Source organism: Thunnus maccoyii, chromosome 17, assembly GCF_910596095.1.
Source record: "Thunnus maccoyii chromosome 17, fThuMac1.1, whole genome shotgun sequence".
In the NCBI taxonomy this organism is placed as follows: domain Eukaryota; kingdom Metazoa; phylum Chordata; class Actinopteri; order Scombriformes; family Scombridae; genus Thunnus; species Thunnus maccoyii.
The window spans coordinates 3,663,307-3,684,302 of NC_056549.1; the positions used below are offsets into that span (position 1 = coordinate 3,663,307).

Here is a 20,996-nt window from a genome sequence, read left to right on the forward strand (position 1 = left end):
TGTTGGTTTTTGTTATTTAATCTGTCAGGTGTGGCTGAAACAACAACAGAACCTGAAACAACGACATCAACAACACAAGAAGGTGAGCAACAAAGTCACTCATATGTATTCAACATTTTATTCAGTGTATTCAACCACTGCTGCCCCGGCAATATGTGAAAACAGCTGTTTACTAGTGTAGATGTAGACATTCTTTCCCAAAGACTTTTAATCAGTTCAAATTGCAAAAAGTGTATTGTGACACATAATGACAGAAAAGTGCAGCTGTTTATCTTCAGCTGTTGGACCACAGTTGAGAAAACAGGTGAGAATATGATGAGCTGTTTAAAATCACTTCAGACTGATGTAAAGATTTACATAAAATATTTGTGTATTTTATAGATTTGAAGTTTTAAGATGATATTCTTTCTCATTGAGGTACTGCAGATGATAAACATGAAGTATTTTCTAATTTTATAATTTCTGGGCTTTGTTTATTTGTCCAGGTGCAGACGCCATAACAGCAACAACTGCAACCAAAGATGCTACAATTACACCACAAGGTAACTCAACATTTTCTGTATGTTTCTTTACAGTTTCTCTCTCTGTTACTTTATTTGACTAACTGAGAAAGCTGAAGCCTCATATTATCTTCCAACCCCGTCTACTATAAATTACATATACTGTATGTCATATACTGAACACTGACCAAACACTTTATTAGGAACAACAACAGCTCTGCCATAAATTCTACTTTTACAAAGTTTATATAGTTTCAGTTTTCATTGACATTGTCAGAAAGGTGATAATTCTACTTTATGTTAATATTTAGTTCATAGTGGATGGTGATGTACTGGAGTGTATTATATTGAAAAGTGTTCCTAATATTTTGCCTCCCTCATGTATGTTAATGGGGTGGAAAAAATATTAGGAACATATTAACATATTTGGCAAATCACAAAACTGTTGATATTGAACATATGAGTGAAATGTTCAGAGACAACGTAGTCGGGTTTTTTTCCACCTAAATATCTGATCATGCAGTCTATCCACTAGAAGAAACTATAGAAATATTAAACCTTGTATGATGATGTTTAGGTGCTCGCAGCACTTTGTTAAGGTTGGGGAAAGATCATGGTCTTGCTTTAATACAGAAAAAAGCCTTCAGTGACTGAAGCATAACATATTTATTAACAATAAAGCAAAACCACAATCTTTCACTAACCTTAACCAAAGTGCTTTTGTTGCCTAAATCTAAACACAGACCCAGGATGCAAACCTCGTTCTCTGGTGCTTCTTGTACGCCCGTCATCCACCACAACTTCCTCTCTGAGACTTCACAGTGATAATATAAATAGATCACATCATTCATTTGAATGTTGCCTCTGAATGTGATTCAGGCAGCGATTTGCCAACGCAGTGTAACTGGGACATGGTTGTACCTACTAGGGATGTGCAGAGAGCCCAGTATTTGTATTTGTGTCTGTATTTGTTGAGGCGGCAAAATTATTTGTATTTGTATTCGGATAACAGTGGAAAGAGGCTTAAAAATCCTGTTTTTGTTTTTGTTTTTATTACGCTTTTAATTTTAGAATATTAAAGTGTTACAATAAGTGTTCATGAATAAACTGCCTTACGGAGGAAGTCCCCACACCGGGTCTCAAACTGAGTCTCCCAGACTCATAGACGACTGGTACTGCAGTTGGTAAACATGAAGTATTTTCTGAGTGTACAATTTCTGCGCTTTGTTCATTTGTCCAGGTGCAGACGCCACAACAGCAAAAACCTCAACCAAAGATGCTACAGGTAACTCAACATTTTCTGTATCTTGCTTTACAGTATCTCTCTCTCTCCCCTTTTGAAGTCTAAAGTATGAATGTGCATTGTGAAGGGATCTTCTAATGGTCAGTATGAACAGGAGGAATGATTACAGCAAGAAAAAACAACAAATCCTCCAAATTAAACCACCAAATACCAAAAAATTTGACCATGTGACTCCAGAACAACACATATCAGCATTTTCTACTCTGGTGTCTATATCAGCAGTAATCAGCAGGGCGTCATCATTTGTCTGTGCTTTCCAAAACTGTCACACATCACTGTTAAACAATAATGATGTTTTATGATGTGACAATGCTGTGGTTCAGGTCTGGTTAGGTTTAGGGAAAGATCATGGTTTGAGTTAAAATGATCACTTTGTTAAGGTTAGAGAAACCTGTGGTGTGAGTTAAAGTTACTACTTCCTTAAAATTAGGCGACCTTCATCGTCATGGCAACAGCAAATATGGTACATGTACAAACATTACACCTGCTAAACATCAGCATGTCAGCTTTGTCATTGTGAGCATGTTAGCATGAGTCGCTAGTGTGGCTGTATACAATTTAAAAACAGCAGAATAGATGCAGGTGAGGACGCAACGACAGCAACAATTATATCAACTACAACAATGAAAGAAAGCACAAAAGCAGAGACAACAAAGACCTGAAAGTGCCTGCAAACAATGATACCCAACAAGGTAGAAACTGAACATTTAGCATTTACTTCTCTAACTCACATTCAGATTCAAAGGGCTTTATTGGCATGACCATAATCAGATACAGTTTTGCCAAAGCACTATATGAATACTTAATTTATAATATATTTAGAACATTGTTACTGAAAGCAAAGAGTGAGAAGGAAAGATACATATAGGCACTCATTTATGTAAATATTCAGAACATTATGTAGAGATTGGTGGGAACCTACAACAGCAGATTCAACATCTTTCCTTTTTTTTAAAAAAAATGGATTATTTTTATACATAAACCAATGATGTCATGCCATCAGTGGCGTGGGGAAAACTTTTGAGGAAGCCAAGTGAGACAAGGGAGACAGGAAAGACTATGTTGCCGCTTTAACAGCCAATGTAATAAGTCATTTTACACAAAATTGTATCATACTGTATCACCGACACGCGCCCGTGCACACACTCTCTCTCTCATTGCATAGATTTTGAGAATGTTCGTCAAAAAAAAAATAGAAATAAAATGAACAACCGATTGACTCAGCTACATTATGCCCCTACATATACAACCCTGTGCATCTAATAAAACCTAACCCAAAACCGCCACCCGGTGTCCAAAATAATACTGCAAGTTATAACTAAACAAATGACATGCCAACAATCAACATAAATGGCTCCTACACCAACAATTCCCCCATGAGCAAGCACTTGGCGACAGTGGTGAGGAAAAACTCCCCTTTAACAGGAAGAAACCTCAAGCAGAACCCGGCTCCAGATGGGCAGCCATCTGCTTTGACCGGTTGGGTTGAGAGAGAGAAAGAATGAGGGGGATGGGGGGGGGGGGAGAATAACAATAATCATGACAATAACAATAACAGCAGCAATAGCAATAGCCAGGGAAGGATGCCAACAGGACTGTGAAGGACAGTGAGGGCTTGGCCTGCAACCCAGGGTTTCCTGCAAGATGAGAAAGCACAAAAAACTTCGGAGAAGAAGCAAAGTTAGTGACATGCATTGATGTTACATGAATGCATACGGATGGAGAGGAGGAGGAGGAGAGAGGTAGGGATGTAGGGATGCACGATATTATCAGCACGTCATCGGTATCGGCCGATAAAAGCTCTAAAATGACTGTGTTTCCTCCAAAGGCTCCACTTCACTCAAGCTGCCCGTCAGAACTGTCGCTTCTTCCCACTTTAACCTGAATAACAAACTGGGGCTTGATGCTCTGATTGGATCCACATGCAGAAGCGGGGCTAACGTTAGCTGGGAGGCTAGCAGAGGCTAGCTGGCTGTGCTTCCCGCTGGCCATGCTGCGACTAATGCTCTGCTAGCCTCTCAGCTAACGTTAGCCCTGGCTCTCCATGTGGATCCAACCAGAGCATCAAGCCCCGTTTGTTATTCAGTGGGAAGAAGCAGCAGGTCTGACAGGCAGCTTGAGTGAAGTGGAGCCTTTGGAGGAAACACCGGGACCGTCAGTGGGTACGTCTCTAGTCTCTTAATTTATGTCTCCTCACTCCTCACCTGAACCGGAAGTTGTTCCTGATGCGCCATTTTGACAGGCGTCCCAAGTCTCTTATTTTGCTCGGAGGAGCGAGGAAATGAGAGCAGACTGCACGGAAGTCTTTTACCAGCCGATACGCCCCCTTATTGGATATCAGTTAGCTGATCCAGCTGTGATCTGCTGTCACCGTCATCAGAAACGGACGTCACTTCACATGACGCCTCAGAGAAGAGGACGTCTCATGTCTCTTAAAACAAATTTCCTTGTTTCCTCTCTCCTCGCTTGGTTTCCTTGCGTCTCTCCTTGCATTGGAAAAGACGCGAGTGAAGGAAATGTGGATGCAATTTAAGAGACTTGAGATGCAGCCAATGAGAAACAGTCCGTCGAGGAGCTGCTCAGTTCGGCTGCACAGATAGGAAACACCTCGGCTGACAGGATGTACCACTCTGTTTGAAAAAAAAAATCTTTTTGGTTTATAACAGCAGTTGGCAACCAGCGTATTAGGTGCATTACCATCACCTTCTGCTCCAGAGTGTGGACCAGAGATTAAATCCTACACATTAATCCTGTCTGTCTAATGAATTCAATGAAAACTCTGCCGCTCCCACTTGGCAAATTCATTAAAGTTTTAATGCTGAGCTCCTGAACTCCAGTCTTCCTAAGTTCTCCCTTCATATATTGTCTTTCTTGATCATTCTTAGTACAATCTATGCTTGCATGCATAATAGTCTCCTCAGCCATCTGGAAAAAATTATGTGCATGTATCGGTATCAGCAATCGGCCACAGTGAGTTGGCATTATCGGCATATCGGATATCGGCAAAAAATCGTGCACCCCTAGTTACATGCATAAGTTACATGGGTTTTCCCCAAACAATCAAAAAGTGAAAAGCAGTTGAAACGTGCTTTGCTGTGCTTGTGTCTGTATATTTTATTTATTTGTTTTTCATTAACAGTAATGAAACGTGAGCGCACAGTAAATATCTCCCCTGGTATATAAGGCTCCTCTTTTTCTTCCTGTTTCTACCTGTCTGTCATTTTTCATAACATGAGGTCCAACTGCAGTTGATATCATAATATCTTCTTGAGCTCTTGAACCCATAAAGAGCAGCAATGTGCTGCATAACTTGCATAATTTAACAAGTTGTTTTTCTCAGAATGTTTTCTTGTTATATCAAGAAACTAGGAAATATTTTATGTCATGGTGGCAGCAATACACTGCTGTACAAATGCAACTAGTTAATCTTTTATTTCCATGGTTTTTATTTCCACAGCTCACATGAACCTGATTATTAAATGTGACAACCTGCCAAAATATTTCAAATGTACATACTTCCTTTACTGTCATGTTGTTTCTCTAATTAATACTCGTACAGATTGTTCTGCTCTGAGCTACATAATGTTGGTGATGCGTGTGGCTGAACTCCTCTTCATCACTGTGATTACTGTTCTTCTCTTCAGAGCTCGAGGTGAGAAAATTCAGACCAACATTTGTTAAGTGTAAAACAAACTGTAACTTTAGAACTGAAATGTTACTCTGTCATTTATTTTCCAGGGAACCAGAGACCACCTGATGACAACATTGTGAGTTGAAAATAACAACTGAACTGATGTATAAAAAGACAAATGTGTACATTAAGAGACTGTAAGTCAGTGCAGGACTGTGAATGTCTCACTGTTTGTGTTTGTGCAGGTTTTAAACTCAGTAAGAAGCCGAACAGCGAAGCGTTCTGGTCCAGCAGCCAATCAGGTAAATATCTGATGGTGCGTTCAGGTTCTGCTGACTCCACTGTGACCTGTGTTCACTTTTAAAACTTCAACAGTCAGCTGAGAGGAAAATCTGGGAGTTCGGGGCTCTTCTGGGGAGTAACAACTTCATTTATTTGTATATGTTAGATTATCTGTGATTGTGTTGAATGTGCAGCAGCAGAAACATAAAGGTCAAAGAAGTAGGGTTGTGATTTGTGAGTTTTCAGTGTGAGTGTGTCAGAGTGGGTTTCTTTGTGTTGTTTTTCACAGGAGCAGAATGATGAAGATGATGGTGCGGTGAACTATGAAAACTTTGGAGAACCTTCTACTTCTGTCAGACTCCACTGATCAACGACTTCCACACCAACATCAACTCACCAGAGAAATGACTCCCTTGCTGTTATATCATTAATATGGTCTCAGTTTTACATGAGTAGTTGAATTCTTTACATAAAGAAAGAATCATAAGATCACTTTGAGATTTGTATGTTTTGTGTGCTGAGAAATTTTTATTTTTAGTCTGACTTGGACAACAATATTCAAATCTGGATTTTATCTCTTGTTAAGAAGCTGTGAGTTTTATCAAATGTCTTTTCCTGCATTATTTCTCAAACTTTTCTCACATTTTAACTCATTTAACTTCCTTAGTTCAGTTTCATATTTAAGTGTACAGAGGAACTAATTTTAACTTCCATTTATCATTGTTAACATGTTTGTCGGGAAGCCAACATGTGTTTGGTTTGAATGAGCTTTGAGTCTTACTGCAGTCAGTAACAGTCTTCTCTTTATTATATCTGATAATAATACAATATGCAAATAAAGAAATATTAACCACTTAATTCTACATTGTGTTGTCTAATTATTTCATGTACTAACAGTGTTCTGACTGATAATGAAAGGTGGATATTCTCAGCTATAGACGTCCTGCTTCTACTCAGACCACAACTTCCCTTATCTGTCTGTTCTTTCACCTCTAAACCTTCAACCTCCAGAGCTCTGCTGCTGTTGTTTCCACATTCTCACCAAAACACTTCACACCCCTCATTTCTCAGAAAAAAATGACTGCAAAGATAGAATGAGGAACTAACAGGTCTCAGACCACTAAAACATCATCTTATCTGTTCTTTTACAGCTGCTACAGTATCACCATGTTGCACCATGTTGAGCATCAAGAGTCAAAGTTTGACTCTTCACCTGTCTGTTCATGTGTGCTGTCAGACGTCACCATGAATCCTGTCTGTTTTCTAATAAACACTATCTACAGAAAAGAAGAGTTGCACTATTGCAAACATTTATCTTACCACAACACTTCACACCTTCAACTTCCTCTTCTTCTTTTCAGGAGGTTAAACACGTCATTGACACAAATACACCGTGGGAATGAACACAGTGTGCACTTGTTGAATCTTAATATGGTTTAATATGGCTGCTCTGACTGCAGAAACATATTTCTTTACCTTGTGATCCGTGATTACATCCCAGTTTCACAGGATCTTTGTCAGACAGCTGTGACATCTGACCTCTGACCTCTTTAGTGCTGCTTACCCGTCATATTACTGATCAAGAAATGTGAGTCAATGTCTTGTCAGTCACAGTGAATAAGAACTAAACTGTCAAAAGTAAATATGTTAATTAGTTTTTGGTTGCAAAAAACTCTGATCAGTCTGCCTACATACAGTCCAGACAGTAAGTATTTGGACATTTACAGTTACAGTTACTACTCTAATTAAAGCTGAGACTTGGTACTTTAATGCAGTATTCATTGTTTTATTACAGATTGAATGTGCTGAAACACAGAGCCTGAAGAACAAAAACTGTGTAACTGTCCAAATACTTACTGCCTGGACTGTACATGCAGCAGAGTGAGGAAGAGGAAGTGACACACGTACAAATGAAAGGAAGAAGATGCCTTACTTCACACATTACTTTAGAGACTGCGACAGTTAAGAGAACCAGAGATCGATGAGAGAGAGAAGCAGGATGGTTGAATTCAGACGGATTCAAATGTTGTTTCTGATACTGGTGCTTCAGTTTTCAGGTAAGAAAAAAAGATTAATTTAGTATTTTATTAACCTTCTTAAATTGAGACGAGTATGTTGTTAGTTGTTAATATGTTGAGTTTAATGAGCTGAAAACTGAAGGTGAGACACATTTAGAAAGTTCTGTTGCATCTAAAATGATCCTCACACTAACAATGAACATGACAGTCATATTTCTATTTATTTCAGTTAATTGTTCATATTCCTCTCTCATATCTCTCAGCAGACATAACTGGACAAGATTCCTCCTCCACTGTCAGAGATGGAGATGAAGTCACTTTGTCTTGTGAAAATGTGTTAAAGGATCAGGATAAATGTAACAGTACTACCTGGCTCTTCAGTGGTTCAGGAAGCACAGCAACAGTAGAGCTGATTAAACTTGGGCAGATTGGTGAAGAAGCCAAAGCTAAATCAGACAGACTGAGTGTTACAGCGAACTGTTCTCTGGTTATAAAGAAGGTCACAGTTGAGGATGCTGGTCGTTACACCTGCAGACAGTTGAAATCAGACAAACAACAAGGTCAAGACTCTCAGGTTGATCTGTCTGTTGTTACCAGTGAGTATTTACATCATAATGTTTTCAGCTCAAACTGTCTTGTTAGAACAATATACTGAAACATTACAATAATTATGATTACAGTGATGAAGTTAATCTGACTCTTGTTGTTTTTCTCTCACAATATCTCCATCTTCACCAGTGACTGAACATAAGAACAATAATGAGGTGACGTTAAGCTGCTCTGTGTTGAAACGTGGACAGTGTAGACACACAGTGAAGTGGGTGTATCAGGGTAAAGATGTGGACAAAGAAAACAAAGACTTGAAGACATCACAGTCTACCTGTTCAGCCACTGTGTCCTTCCTGACTTCTCATTTTATTTGCACATCAAATCATGAGTTACTGAAGTGTGAAGTCACAGATCCCAACAATGGAAAAGTGCAGCTGTATAACATCAGTCCTCAGTTGTCATGTGAGAAACCAGGTGAGAAGATGATGAGCTGTTTAAAATCACTTTATTCTGATATGAAAAATAACAAAACTGCATTTATTTATTTGATGTATTTTAAGTTTTAGGTTGATATAAATGTTTCTCATTTAGTCACAGCAGATGGTGAACAATGTGTTTTTGTCTCATTTTAAAGTTTGTTGGTTTTTGTTATTTAATCTGTCAGGTGTGGCTGAAACAACAACAGAACCTGAAACAACGACATCAACAACACAAGAAGGTGAGCAACAAAGTCACTCATATGTATTCAACATTTTATTCAGTGTATTCAACCACTGCTGCCCCGGCAATATGTGAAAACAGCTGTTTACTAGTGTAGATGTAGACATTCTTTCCCAAAGACTTTTAATCAGTTCAAATTGCAAAAAGTGTATTGTGACACATAATGACAGAAAAGTGCAGCTGTTTATCTTCAGCTGTTGGACCACAGTTGAGAAAACAGGTGAGAATATGATGAGCTGTTTAAAATCACTTCAGACTGATGTAAAGATTTACATAAAATATTTGTGTATTTTATAGATTTGAAGTTTTAAGATGATATTCTTTCTCATTGAGGTACTGCAGATGATAAACATGAAGTATTTTCTAATTTTATAATTTCTGGGCTTTGTTTATTTGTCCAGGTGCAGACGCCATAACAGCAACAACTGCAACCAAAGATGCTACAATTACACCACAAGGTAACTCAACATTTTCTGTATGTTTCTTTACAGTTTCTCTCTCTGTTACTTTATTTGACTAACTGAGAAAGCTGAAGCCTCATATTATCTTCCAACCCCGTCTACTATAAATTACATATACTGTATGTCATATACTGAACACTGACCAAACACTTTATTAGGAACAACAACAGCTCTGCCATAAATTCTACTTTTACAAAGTTTATATAGTTTCAGTTTTCATTGACATTGTCAGAAAGGTGATAATTCTACTTTATGTTAATATTTAGTTCATAGTGGATGGTGATGTACTGGAGTGTATTATATTGAAAAGTGTTCCTAATATTTCCCCCTCTCTCTCTCTCTTTCTCTCTCATTGCATAGATTTTGAGAATATTCACGAAAAAAAAAAAAGAAATAAAATGAACAACAAATTGACTCAGCTACACTATGCCCCTACATATACAACTCTGTGCATCTAATAAAACCTAACCCAAAACCGCCACCCAATGTCCAAAATAATACTGCAAGTTATAACTAAACAAATGACATGCCAACAATCAACATAAATGGCTCCTACACCAACAATTCCCCCATGAGCAGCACTTGGCGACAGCGGTGAGGAAAAACTCCCCTTTAACGGGAAGAAACCTCAAGCAGAACCCGGCTCCAGATGGGCGGCCATCTGCTTTGACTGGTTGGGTTGAGAGAGAGAAAGAAAGAGGGGGATGGGGGGGGGGAATAACAACAGTCATGACAATAACTATTACAGCAGCAATAGCAATAACCAGGGAAGGATGCCAACAGGACTGTGAAGGACCGCAAGGGCTTGGCCTGCAACCCAGGGTTTCCTGCAAGATGAGAAAGCACAAAAAACTTCGGAGAAGAAGCCAAGTTAGTGACATGCATTGATGTTACATGAATGCATACAGATGGAGAGGTGGAGGAGGAGAGAGGTAGGGATGTAGGGATGCACGATATTATCAGCACGTCATCGGTATCGGCCGATAAAAGCTCTAAAATGACTGTGCTTCCTCCACAGGCTCAACTTCACTCAAGCTGCCGTCAGAACCGCTGCTTCTTCCCACTTTAACCTGAATAACAAACCGGGGCTTGATGCTCTGATTGGATCCACATGCAGAAGCGGGGCTAACATTAGCTGGGAGGCTAGCAGAGGCTAGCTGGTTGTGCTTCCCGCTGGCCATGCTGCGACTAATGCTCTGCTAGCCTCTCAGCTAACGTTAGCCCCAGCTCTCCATGTGGATCCAACCGGAGCATCAAGCCCCGGTTTGTTATTCAGTGGGAAGAAGCAGCAGGTCTGACGGGCAGCTTGAGTGAAGTGGAGCCTTTGGAGGAAACACCGGGACCGTCAGTGGGTACGTCTCAAGTCTCTTAATTTATGTCTCCTCACTCCTCACCTGAACCGGAAGTTGTTCCTGATGCGCCATTTTGACAGGCGTCCCAAGTCTTTTATTTTGCTCGGAGGAGTGAGGAAATGAGAGGAGACTTTACGGAAGTCTTTTACCAGCCGATACGCCCCCTTATTGGATATCAGTTAGCTGATCCAGCTGTGATCTGCTGTCACCGTCATCAGAAACGGACGTCACTTCACATGACGCTTCAGAGGAGAGGACGTCTCATGTCTCTTAAAACAAATTTCCTTGTTTCCTTTCTCCTCGCTTGGTTTCCTTGCATCTCTCCTTGCATTGGAAAAGACTCAAGTGAGGGAAACGTGGATGCAATTTAAGAGACTTGAGATGCAGCCAATGAGAAACAGTCCGTCGAGGAGCTGCTCAGTTCGGCTGCACAGATAGGAAACACCTCGGCTGACAGGATGTACCACTCTGTTTGAAAAAAAAAAATCTTTTTGGTTTATAACAGCAGTTGGCAACCAGCGTATTAGGTGCATTACCACCACCTTCTGCTCCAGAGTGCGGACCAGAGATTAAATCCTACACATTAATCCTGTCTGTCTAATGAATTCAATGAAAACTCTGCCGCTCCCACTTGGCAAATTCATTAAAGTTTTAATGCTGAGCTCCTGAACTCCAGTCTTCCTCAGTTCTTCCTTCATATATTGTCTTTCTTGATCATACTTAGCACAATCTATGTTTGCATGCATAATAGTCTCCTCAGCCATCTGGAAGAAAATATGTGCATGTATCGGTATCGGCAATCGACCACAGTGAGTTGGCATTATCGGCATATCGGATATCGGCAAAAAATCCAATATCATGCATCCCTAGTCACATGCATAAGTTACATGGGTTTTCCCCAAACAATCAAAAAGTGAAAAGCAGTTAAAACATGCTTTGCTGTGCTTGTGTCTGTATATTTTATCAGTTTTTCATTAATAGTAATGAAACGTGAGCGCACAGTAAATATCTCCCCTGGTATATAAGGCTCCTCTTTTTCTTCCTGTTTCTACCTGTCTGTCATTTTTCATAACATGAGGTCCAACTGCAGTCGATATCATAATATCTTCTTGAGCTCTTGAACCCATAAAGAGCAGCAATGTGCTGCATAACTGGTTTAACATAACAAATTGTTTTTATAAGGATGTTTTCTTGTTATATCAAGAAACTGAGAAAATATTTTATGTCATTGTGGCAGCAATACACTGCTGTACAAATGCAACTAGTGAATCTTTTATTTCCATGGTTTTTATTTCCACAGCTCACATGAACCTGATTATTAAATGTGACAACCTGCCAAAATATTTCAAATGTACATACTTCCTTTACTGTCATGTTGTTTCTCTAATTAATACTCGTACAGATTGTTCTGCTCTGAGCTACATAATGTTGGTGATGCGTGTGGCTGAACTCCTCCTCATCACTGTGATTACTGTTCTTCTCTTCAGAGCTCGAGGTGAGAAAATTCAGACCAACATTTGTTAAGTGTAAAACAAACTGTAACTTTAGAACTGAAATGTTACTCTGTCATTTATTTTCCAGGGAACCAGAGACCACCTGATGACAACATTGTGAGTTGAAAATAACAACTGAACTGATGTATAAAAAGACAAATGTGTACATGAAGAGACTGTAAGTCAGTGCAGGACTGTGAATGTCTCACTGTTTGTGTTTGTGCAGGATTTAAACTCAGTAAGAAGCCGAACAGCGAAGCGTTCTGGTCCAGCAGCCAGTCAGGTAAATATCTGATGGTGCGTTCAGGTTCTGCTGACTCCACTGTGACCTGTGTTCACTTTTAAAACTTCAACAGTCAGCTGGGAGGAAAATCTGGGAGTTCGGGGCTCTTCTGGGGAGGAACAACTTCATTTATTTGTATATGTTAGATTATCTGTGATTGTGTTGAATGTGCAGCAGCAGAAACCTAAAGGTCAAAGAAGTAGGGTTGTGATTTGTGAGTTTTCAGTGTGAGTGTGTCAGAGTGGGTTTCTTTGTGTTGTTTTTCACAGGAGCAGAATGATGAAGATGATGGTGCGGTGAACTATGAAAACTTTGGAGAACCTTCTACTTCTGTCAGACTCCACTGATCAACGACTTCCACACCAACATCAACTCACCAGAGAAATGACTCCCTTGCTGTTATATCATTAATATGGTCTCAGTTTTACATGAGTAGTTGAATTCTTTACATAAAGAAAGAATCATAAGATCACTTTGAGATTTGTATGTTTTGTGTGCTGAGAAATTTTTATTTTTAGTCTGACTTGGACAACAATATTCAAATCTGGATTTTATCTCTTGTTAAGAAGCTGTGAGTTTTATTAAATGTCTTTTCCTGCATTATTTCTCAAGCTTTTCTCACGTTTTAACTCATTTAACTTCCTTAGTTCAGTTTCATATTTAAGTGTACAGAGGAACTAATTTTAACTTTCATTTATCATTGTTAACATGTTTGTCAGGAAGCCAACATGTGTTTGGTTTGAATGAGCTTTGAGTCTTACTGCAGTCAGTAACAGTCTTCTCTTTATTATATCTGATAATAATATAATATGCAAATAAAGAAATATTAACCACTTAATTCTACACTGTGTTGTGTAATTATTTCATGAACTAACAGTGTCCTGACTGATAATGAAAGGTGGATATTCTCAGATATAGACGTCCTGCTTCTACTCAGACCACAACTTCCCTTATCTGTCTGTTCTTTCACCTCTAAACCTTCAACCTCCAGAGCTCTGCTGCTGTTGTTTCCACATTCTTACCACAACACTTCACACCCCTCATTTCTCAGAAAAAAATGACTGCAAAGATACAATGAGGAACTAACAGGTCTCAGACCACTAAAACATCATCTTATCTGTTCTTTTACAGCTGCTACAGTATCACCATGTTGCACCATGTTGAGCATCAAGAGTCAAAGTTTGACTCTTCACCTGTCTGTTCATGTGTGCTGTCAGGCGTCACCATGAATCCTGTCTGTTTTCTAATAAACACTATCTACAGAAAAGAAGAGTTGCATTATTGCAAACATTTGTCTTACCACAACACTTCACACCTTCAACTTCCTCTTCTTACTTTCAGGAGGTCTAACACGTCATTGACACAAATACACCGTGGGAACGAACACAGTGTGCACTTGTTGAATCTTAATATGGTTTAATATGGCTGCTCTGACTGCAGAAACATATTTCTTTACCTTGTGATCCATGATTACATCCCAGTTTCACAGGATCTTTGTCAGACAGCTGTGACATCTGACCTCTGACCTCTTTAGTGCTGCTTACCCGTCATATTACTGATCAAGAAATGTGAGTCAGTGTCTTGTCAGTCACAGTGAATAAGAACTAAACTGTCAAAAGTAAATATGTTAATTAGTTTTTGGTTGCAAAAGAATTCAGAGACAAAACTCTGATCAGTCTGCCTACATACAGTCCAGACAGTAAGTATTTGGACATTTACAGTTACAGTTACTACTCTAATTAAAGCTGAGACTTGGTACTTTAATGCAGTATTCATTGTTTTATTACAGATTGAATGTGCTGAAACACAGAGCCTGAAGAACAAAAACTGTGTAACTGTCCAAATACTTACTGCCTGGACTGTACATGCAGCCGAGTGAGGAAGAGGAAGTGACACACGTACAAATGACAGGAAGAAGACGCCTTACTTCACACATTACTTTAGAGACTGCGACAGTTAAGAGAACCAGAGATCGATGAGAGAGAGAAGCAGGATGGTTGAATTCAGACGGATTCAAATGTTGTTTCTGATACTGGTGCTTCAGTTTTCAGGTAAGAAAAAAAGATTAATTTAGTATTTTATTAACCTTCTTAAATTGAGACGAGTATGTTGTTAGTTGTTAATATGTTGAGTTTAATGAACTGAAAACTGAAGATGAGACACATTTAGAAAGTTCTGTTGTATCTAAAATGATCCTCACACTAACAATGAACATGACAGTCATATTTCTATTTATTTCAGTTAATTGTTCATATTCCTCTCTCATATCTCTCAGCAGACATAACTGGACAATATTCCTCCTTCACTGTCAGAGATGGAGATGAAGTCACTTTGTCTTGTGAAAATGTGTCAAAGGATAAAGATAAATTTGACAGTACTACCTGGATCTTCAGTGGTTCAGGAAACACAGCAACAACACTGTTTGAACATGGGAAAATTCATGAAGATGCCAAAACTAAATCAGACAGACTGAGTGTTACAGCGAACTGTTCTCTGGTTATAAAGAACGTCACAGTTGAGGATGCTGGTCTTTACACCTGCAGACAGTTCAAATCAGACAAACAACAAGGTCCAGACACTAGATATGATCTGTCTGTTGTTACCAGTGAGTATTTACATCATAAAGTTTCCAACATTACAACAATTATGATCACAGTGATTAAGTTAATTTTCCACTTATCTTTCTCTCACCAGTGACTGAACATACATCCAAGGAGAAGATGTTAAACTGCTCTGTGTGGACATTTGGAGAATGTACACACACAGTGAATTATCTGGTTAATGGTAAAGATGTGGATAAACACATCAATGACTTTAAGACATCAAAGTCTTCCTGCAACACCACACTTAAGTGTATTGTGACAGATAATGACAGAAAAGTGCAGCTGTTTATCTTCAGCCGTTTGACCACAGTTGAGAAAACAGGTGAGAATATGATGAGCTGTTTAAAATCACTTCAGACTGATGTGAAGATTTACATAAAATCTTTGTGTGTTTTATAGATTTGAAGTTTTAAGATGATATTCTTTCTCATTGAGGTACTGCAGATGATAAACATGAAGTATTTTTAATTTCTGGGCTTTGTTCATTTGTCCAGGTGCAGGCGCCACAACAGCAACAACTGAATCAACAACAATTCAAAGCAGCACAAAGGCAGCTACAACCACAACACCTGCAACCAATGATGCTACAATTACACCACAAGGTAACTCAACATTTTCTGTATGTTGCTTTACAGTATCTCTCTCTGTTACTTTATTTGACTAACTGAGAAAGCTGAAGCCTCATATTATCTTCCAACCCTGTCTACTATAAATTACATATACTGTATGTCATATACTGAACACTGACCAAGCACTTTATTAGGAACAACAACAGCTCTGCCATAAATTCTACTTTTACAAAGTTTATATAGTTTCAGTTTTCGTTGACATTGTCAGAAAGGTGATAATTCTACTTTATGTTAATATTTAGTTCATAGTGGATGGTGATGTACTGGAGTGTATTATATTGAAAAGTGTTCCTAATATTTTGCCTCCCTCATGTATGTTAATGGGATGGAAAAAATATTAGGAACACTTTTCAATATAATGCACTTTTGCTAGAAACATAATGCTGGTAGAATTAAGTTTCCTCTTAACATGACAAAATATTGTTAATTAACATATTTGGCAAATTGCAAAATGTTGATATTGAACATGTGAGTGAAATGTTCAGAGACAACGCTGTCAGATTTTTTTCCACCTAAATATCAGATCATGCAGTATATCCACTAGAAGAAACTATAGAAATATTAAACCTTGTATGATAATGTTTAGGTGCTGGCAGCACTTTGTTAAGGTTGGGGAAAGATCATGGTCTTGCTTTAATACAGAAAAAAGCCTTCAGTGACTGAAGCATAACATATTTATTAACAATAAACTGAAACCACAATCTTTCACTAACCTTAACCAAAGTGCTTTTGTTGCCTAAATCTAAACACACAGACTCAGGATGCAAACCTCGTTCTCTGGTGCTTCTTGTACGCCCGTCATCCACAACAACTTCCTCCCTGAGACTTCACAGTGATAATATAAATAGATCACATCATTCATCTGAAAAAATGTTGCCTCTGAATGTGATTCAGGCAGCAATGTGCCAACACAGTGTAACTGGGAAAATAATTAAGTTATATATGATTTCTAGGAGACATGGTTGTACCTACTAGGGATGTGCAGAGCCCAGTATTTGTATTTGTGTCTGTATTTGTTGATGCAGCAAAATTATTTGTATTTGTATTCGGATAACAGTGGAAAGAGGCTTAAAAATCCTGTTTTTGTTTTTATTACGCTTTTATTTTTAGAATATTAAAGTGTTACAATAAGTGTTCATGAATAAACTGCCTTATGGAGGAGGTCCCCACACCGGGTCTCAAACTGAGTCTCCCAGACTCATAGACGACTGGTAAACATGAAGTATTTTCTGAGTGTACAATTTCTGCGCTTTGTTCATTTGTCCAGGTGCAGATGCCATAACAGCAAAAACCTCAACCAAAGATGCTACAGGTAACTCAACATTTTGTGTATCTTGCTTTTCAGTATCTCTCTCTCTCCTCTTTTGAAGTCTAAAGTATGAATGTGCATTGTGAAGGGATCTTCTAATGGTCAGTATGAACAGGAGGAATGATTACAGCAAGAAAAAACAACAACAAATCCTCCGAATTAAACCACCAAATAATACCAAATACCAAAAAATTTGACCATGTGACTCCAGAGCAACACATATGAGCATTTTCTACTCTGGTGTCTATATCAGCAGTAATCAGCAGGGCGTCATCATTTGTCTGTGTTTTCCAAAACTGTCACACATCACTGTTAAACAATAATGATGTTTTATGATGTGACAACGCTGTGGTTCAGGTCTGGTTAGGTTTAAGGAAAGATCATGGTTTGAGTTAAAATGATCACTTTATTAATGTTAGAGAAACATGTGGTGTGAGTTCAAGTTACTACTTCCTTAAAATTAGGCGACCTTCATCGTCATGGCAACAGTAAATATGGTACATGTACAAACATTACACCTGCTAAACATCAGCATGTCAGCTTTGTCATTGTGAGCATGTTAGCATGAGTCGCTAGCGTTTAATTTAAAAACAGTAGAATAGATGCAGGTGAGGACGCAACGACAGCAACAATTATATCAACTACAAAAATGGAAGAAAGCACAAAAGCAGAGACAACAAAGACCTGAAAGTGCCTGCAAACAATGATACCCAACAAGGTAGAAACTGAACATTTAGCATTTACTTCTCTAACTCACATTCAGATTCAAAGGGCTTTATTGGCATGACCATAATCAGATACAGTTTCGCCAAAGCACTATATGAATACTTAATTTAAAATACATTTAGAGCATTGTTACTGAAAGGAAAGAGTGAAAAGGAAAGATACATATAGGCACTCATTTATGTAAATATTCAGAACATTATGTAGAGATTGGTGGGAACCTACAACAGCAGATTCAACATCTTTCCTTTTTTAAAAAAAACTGGATTATTTTTATACATAAACCAATAATGTCATGCCATCAGTGGCGTGGCGTGGGGAAAACTTTTGAGGAAGCTAAGTGAGACAAGGGAGACAGGAAAGACTATGTTGCCGCATTAACAGCCAATGTAATGTAACCAGATGAGCTATAAGAACACTGGTGTCATTTTACACAAAATTGTATCAAATTGTATCACCGACACGCGCCCGTGCACACACTCTCTCTCTCTCGACACTTGCGTTTACCGACACACTCTCTCTCTCTCTTTCTCTCTCAAACACACAGTCCTAAACATCTTATCAATTTATGCATTTTCTTATTAATTTATGCGACCCCCCACCCAAATGCATAACCGGCTGCTTAATGCACAGTACAGATTCGATAACGAATAAAACAAGCATTCATTCACAAATTAAATCAGGAGACGTTTAAAGTTTGACTTACAAACCCCGTTGTATGTGCTTGAAATACAAAAATACTTTCCATACTTCCTTATCGTTTAAAACTAGACCAAATGTTCATTATACAACATGACCTAAAACACTTAACAACCCTGTACCAGACCTGCAGAGGCTATAAACAATCACAATATCATCTGTTCAGGTAACCTGGCCCTATAAGTGCTGTCCGTGGTGCTGATTTTCTATGCGTAAACAACCACAATAAAACTTCAGTCTATTTCCACAGACAGACTAACACATTTAGCTAAACCCAGGCAAGCATGGCACATTAAGCAATATGACCACATCAAAAATTGCACACATAGCTACATGGGCAGTTCAGTCAACAGTAAAGTCATAGAGGGAGAAGGGAGTGTGCATTTCACTCACCCTATTTGAAGAGGAAGGCCATTCTCCTGTCTTTCATGGTGGCGAAGTGGTCAATAACCATGTTGTAGAATTTCCCACTGGCCTTTAGATCCTCCACAACAACGCAGTCAATGGATATTTTGGCTAGGTTGACAAGTCTGTCCTGTCCACACGTGTTCCTCAGATAAGTTTTTATCCCTTTTAGACAGGAAAAGGAACGTTCTGCTGATGTGCTGGTGGCTGGTATTGTGATCATAAGCTGGAGCAGCTTGTAGACCTCGCAGAGAGTGCCCTGTAGGTCATCTTCAATAAGAGGCTGTACCAGCTCTGTTGGTGGCTTGTGAAACAACTTGTTGTTGTACAGCGTGTGCAGCTCATTCCTTAACTTCTGCTCATCAAAGCATGGATATGTCTTGATCAGCTAAGCCAATTCGCTGCTGGGAAATGCAGCGGGCTTGCAGAAAGATGCAAATGATGTATGATCCAATACCCCAAAAAAGCTCAGGTGCTCCACATCTGCGAATCTGTGGGTCATGTGCAATACTATACTGTCAACAATCTGGAAGTAAATATGTTGGAAAGATACAACAGTTTCTTCGTCTCCTTCTTCGTGCTGGTTAAACGCCTGTTCCAGGTCCTCCCAGCCACGGCGACAACGTTTACATCGGGGCACAGGATCTCTAACTGCCTGGACAGTTTCACCATGAATGCCACTGAATGTCTCATCTGTTCTTGTGGCTTTGAGAGCGCTGAGTGTGGTCTTGATCCGATCCTGGCATTTTTTATGTCCACCATCTTACTTTGCAGAGCCTGGAAGAGTGGTTCTGTGAGGCCAAAAATGGACTGAAAGACCCCGAGCAGGAAGGTAAAGTCAAAATCCTCAAGTTTTTGCCTCAAGGCCTCGCTCTGCACAATGGTCTCTTTGTCCCATCCCGGCTCTGTCATTATCTTATCGAAAGCGATACAGAGCGAGCTGCGTCCTTCATGGATGGCGTGTACCGCACGGCTTTTGAAATTCCACCTCACAGCAGATCCCCTGGTACACGCACAGCTCGATCAACTTCACACAGTAATGCCGATCTCTTACATGAACATGAGAAAAAATTGTGAAAGGCATCAATACTGGCAAAAACCAGTTTGACTACTTGAATGTTATTTGTGCCTTGTGCTAAAACCAAATTTAACTTATGAGCATAACAGTGGATGAATAGCGCATTGGGGCAGTGGGATTTCACTAAAGCCTGCACTCCACCATGTTGTCCACTCATGCAGCTTCCTCTGTCATAAGTCTGACAAATGAGTTTATTTGTGGGACTTCCCGATGGCTCTCATCACCACTGATGTTATAGCTTGTGCATCTCTATCTGAGCTGACATCAAAAAAGCCGAGAAAATGTTCACACATACCACCTTTTTCATTAACAAATCTGATGATGACAGTCAGTTGGCACTTGTGGGAAATGTCTGATGTGTCATCCACTTCTACAGCAATGAAAGGAGACATGTTTATTTCCCTATCATTCTCATCCTGGTTAACACGAGCCATGCTTTCAATGATGTCATTCTGTATGGTGTTTGACATACAGCTGAAGACTGTTGACGATCCCAAGTGCTCTGACAGTGTAGTGTTAAACTCCACAAATGTATGTATCAGCTCCACAAAATTATCCCTGTTTGAGCTTCCAGTGGCCTCATTGTGTCCCCTGAATGCTTGTTCTTGGCACGCAAGGTACAAGGCTGCAACAATAAGTCTCATCAGAATATCCCAGTTCTTCTTCACCTGTTCATTGTGCTTCTTTGTGCTAATGGTTCTTGAGTCCAGGGCCTTGTCAATCCTGATGCGCCCAAAAAGCTTCAATTTCACAGCACAATATATGTGACCTTTTGATTTACCGTGCCTCTCGATTGCCCATGACAGGTTGGCAAGGTCCATGAATCCTGTAGTGGCCCGTAGATTATTCAGTGAGCACGAATCCTTGTCGAAAAGAAGACACGGCCAGCAAAATAGCTAGTTTGAGTGTTGGCCTGCCGTCAGATTTAATTTTGAGTTGCTGCTGTAGTGGTAGTTTA

General features: G+C 39.2%; 1 protein-coding gene across 1 annotated transcript in view; it reads left to right on the plus strand.

Moving 5' to 3' along the window:
• The window catches only part of LOC121882128, a 37,492-nt gene that overhangs the window by 13,686 nt on the left and 2,810 nt on the right, over positions 1-20,996 (plus strand). The window contains exons 11-13 of the mRNA XM_042390155.1: positions 29-82; positions 486-542; positions 1,741-1,785. Coding sequence (XP_042246089.1) covers positions 29-82; positions 486-542; positions 1,741-1,785 — 156 coding nt within the window. The remainder of the gene's footprint in view (positions 1-28; positions 83-485; positions 543-1,740; positions 1,786-20,996) is intronic.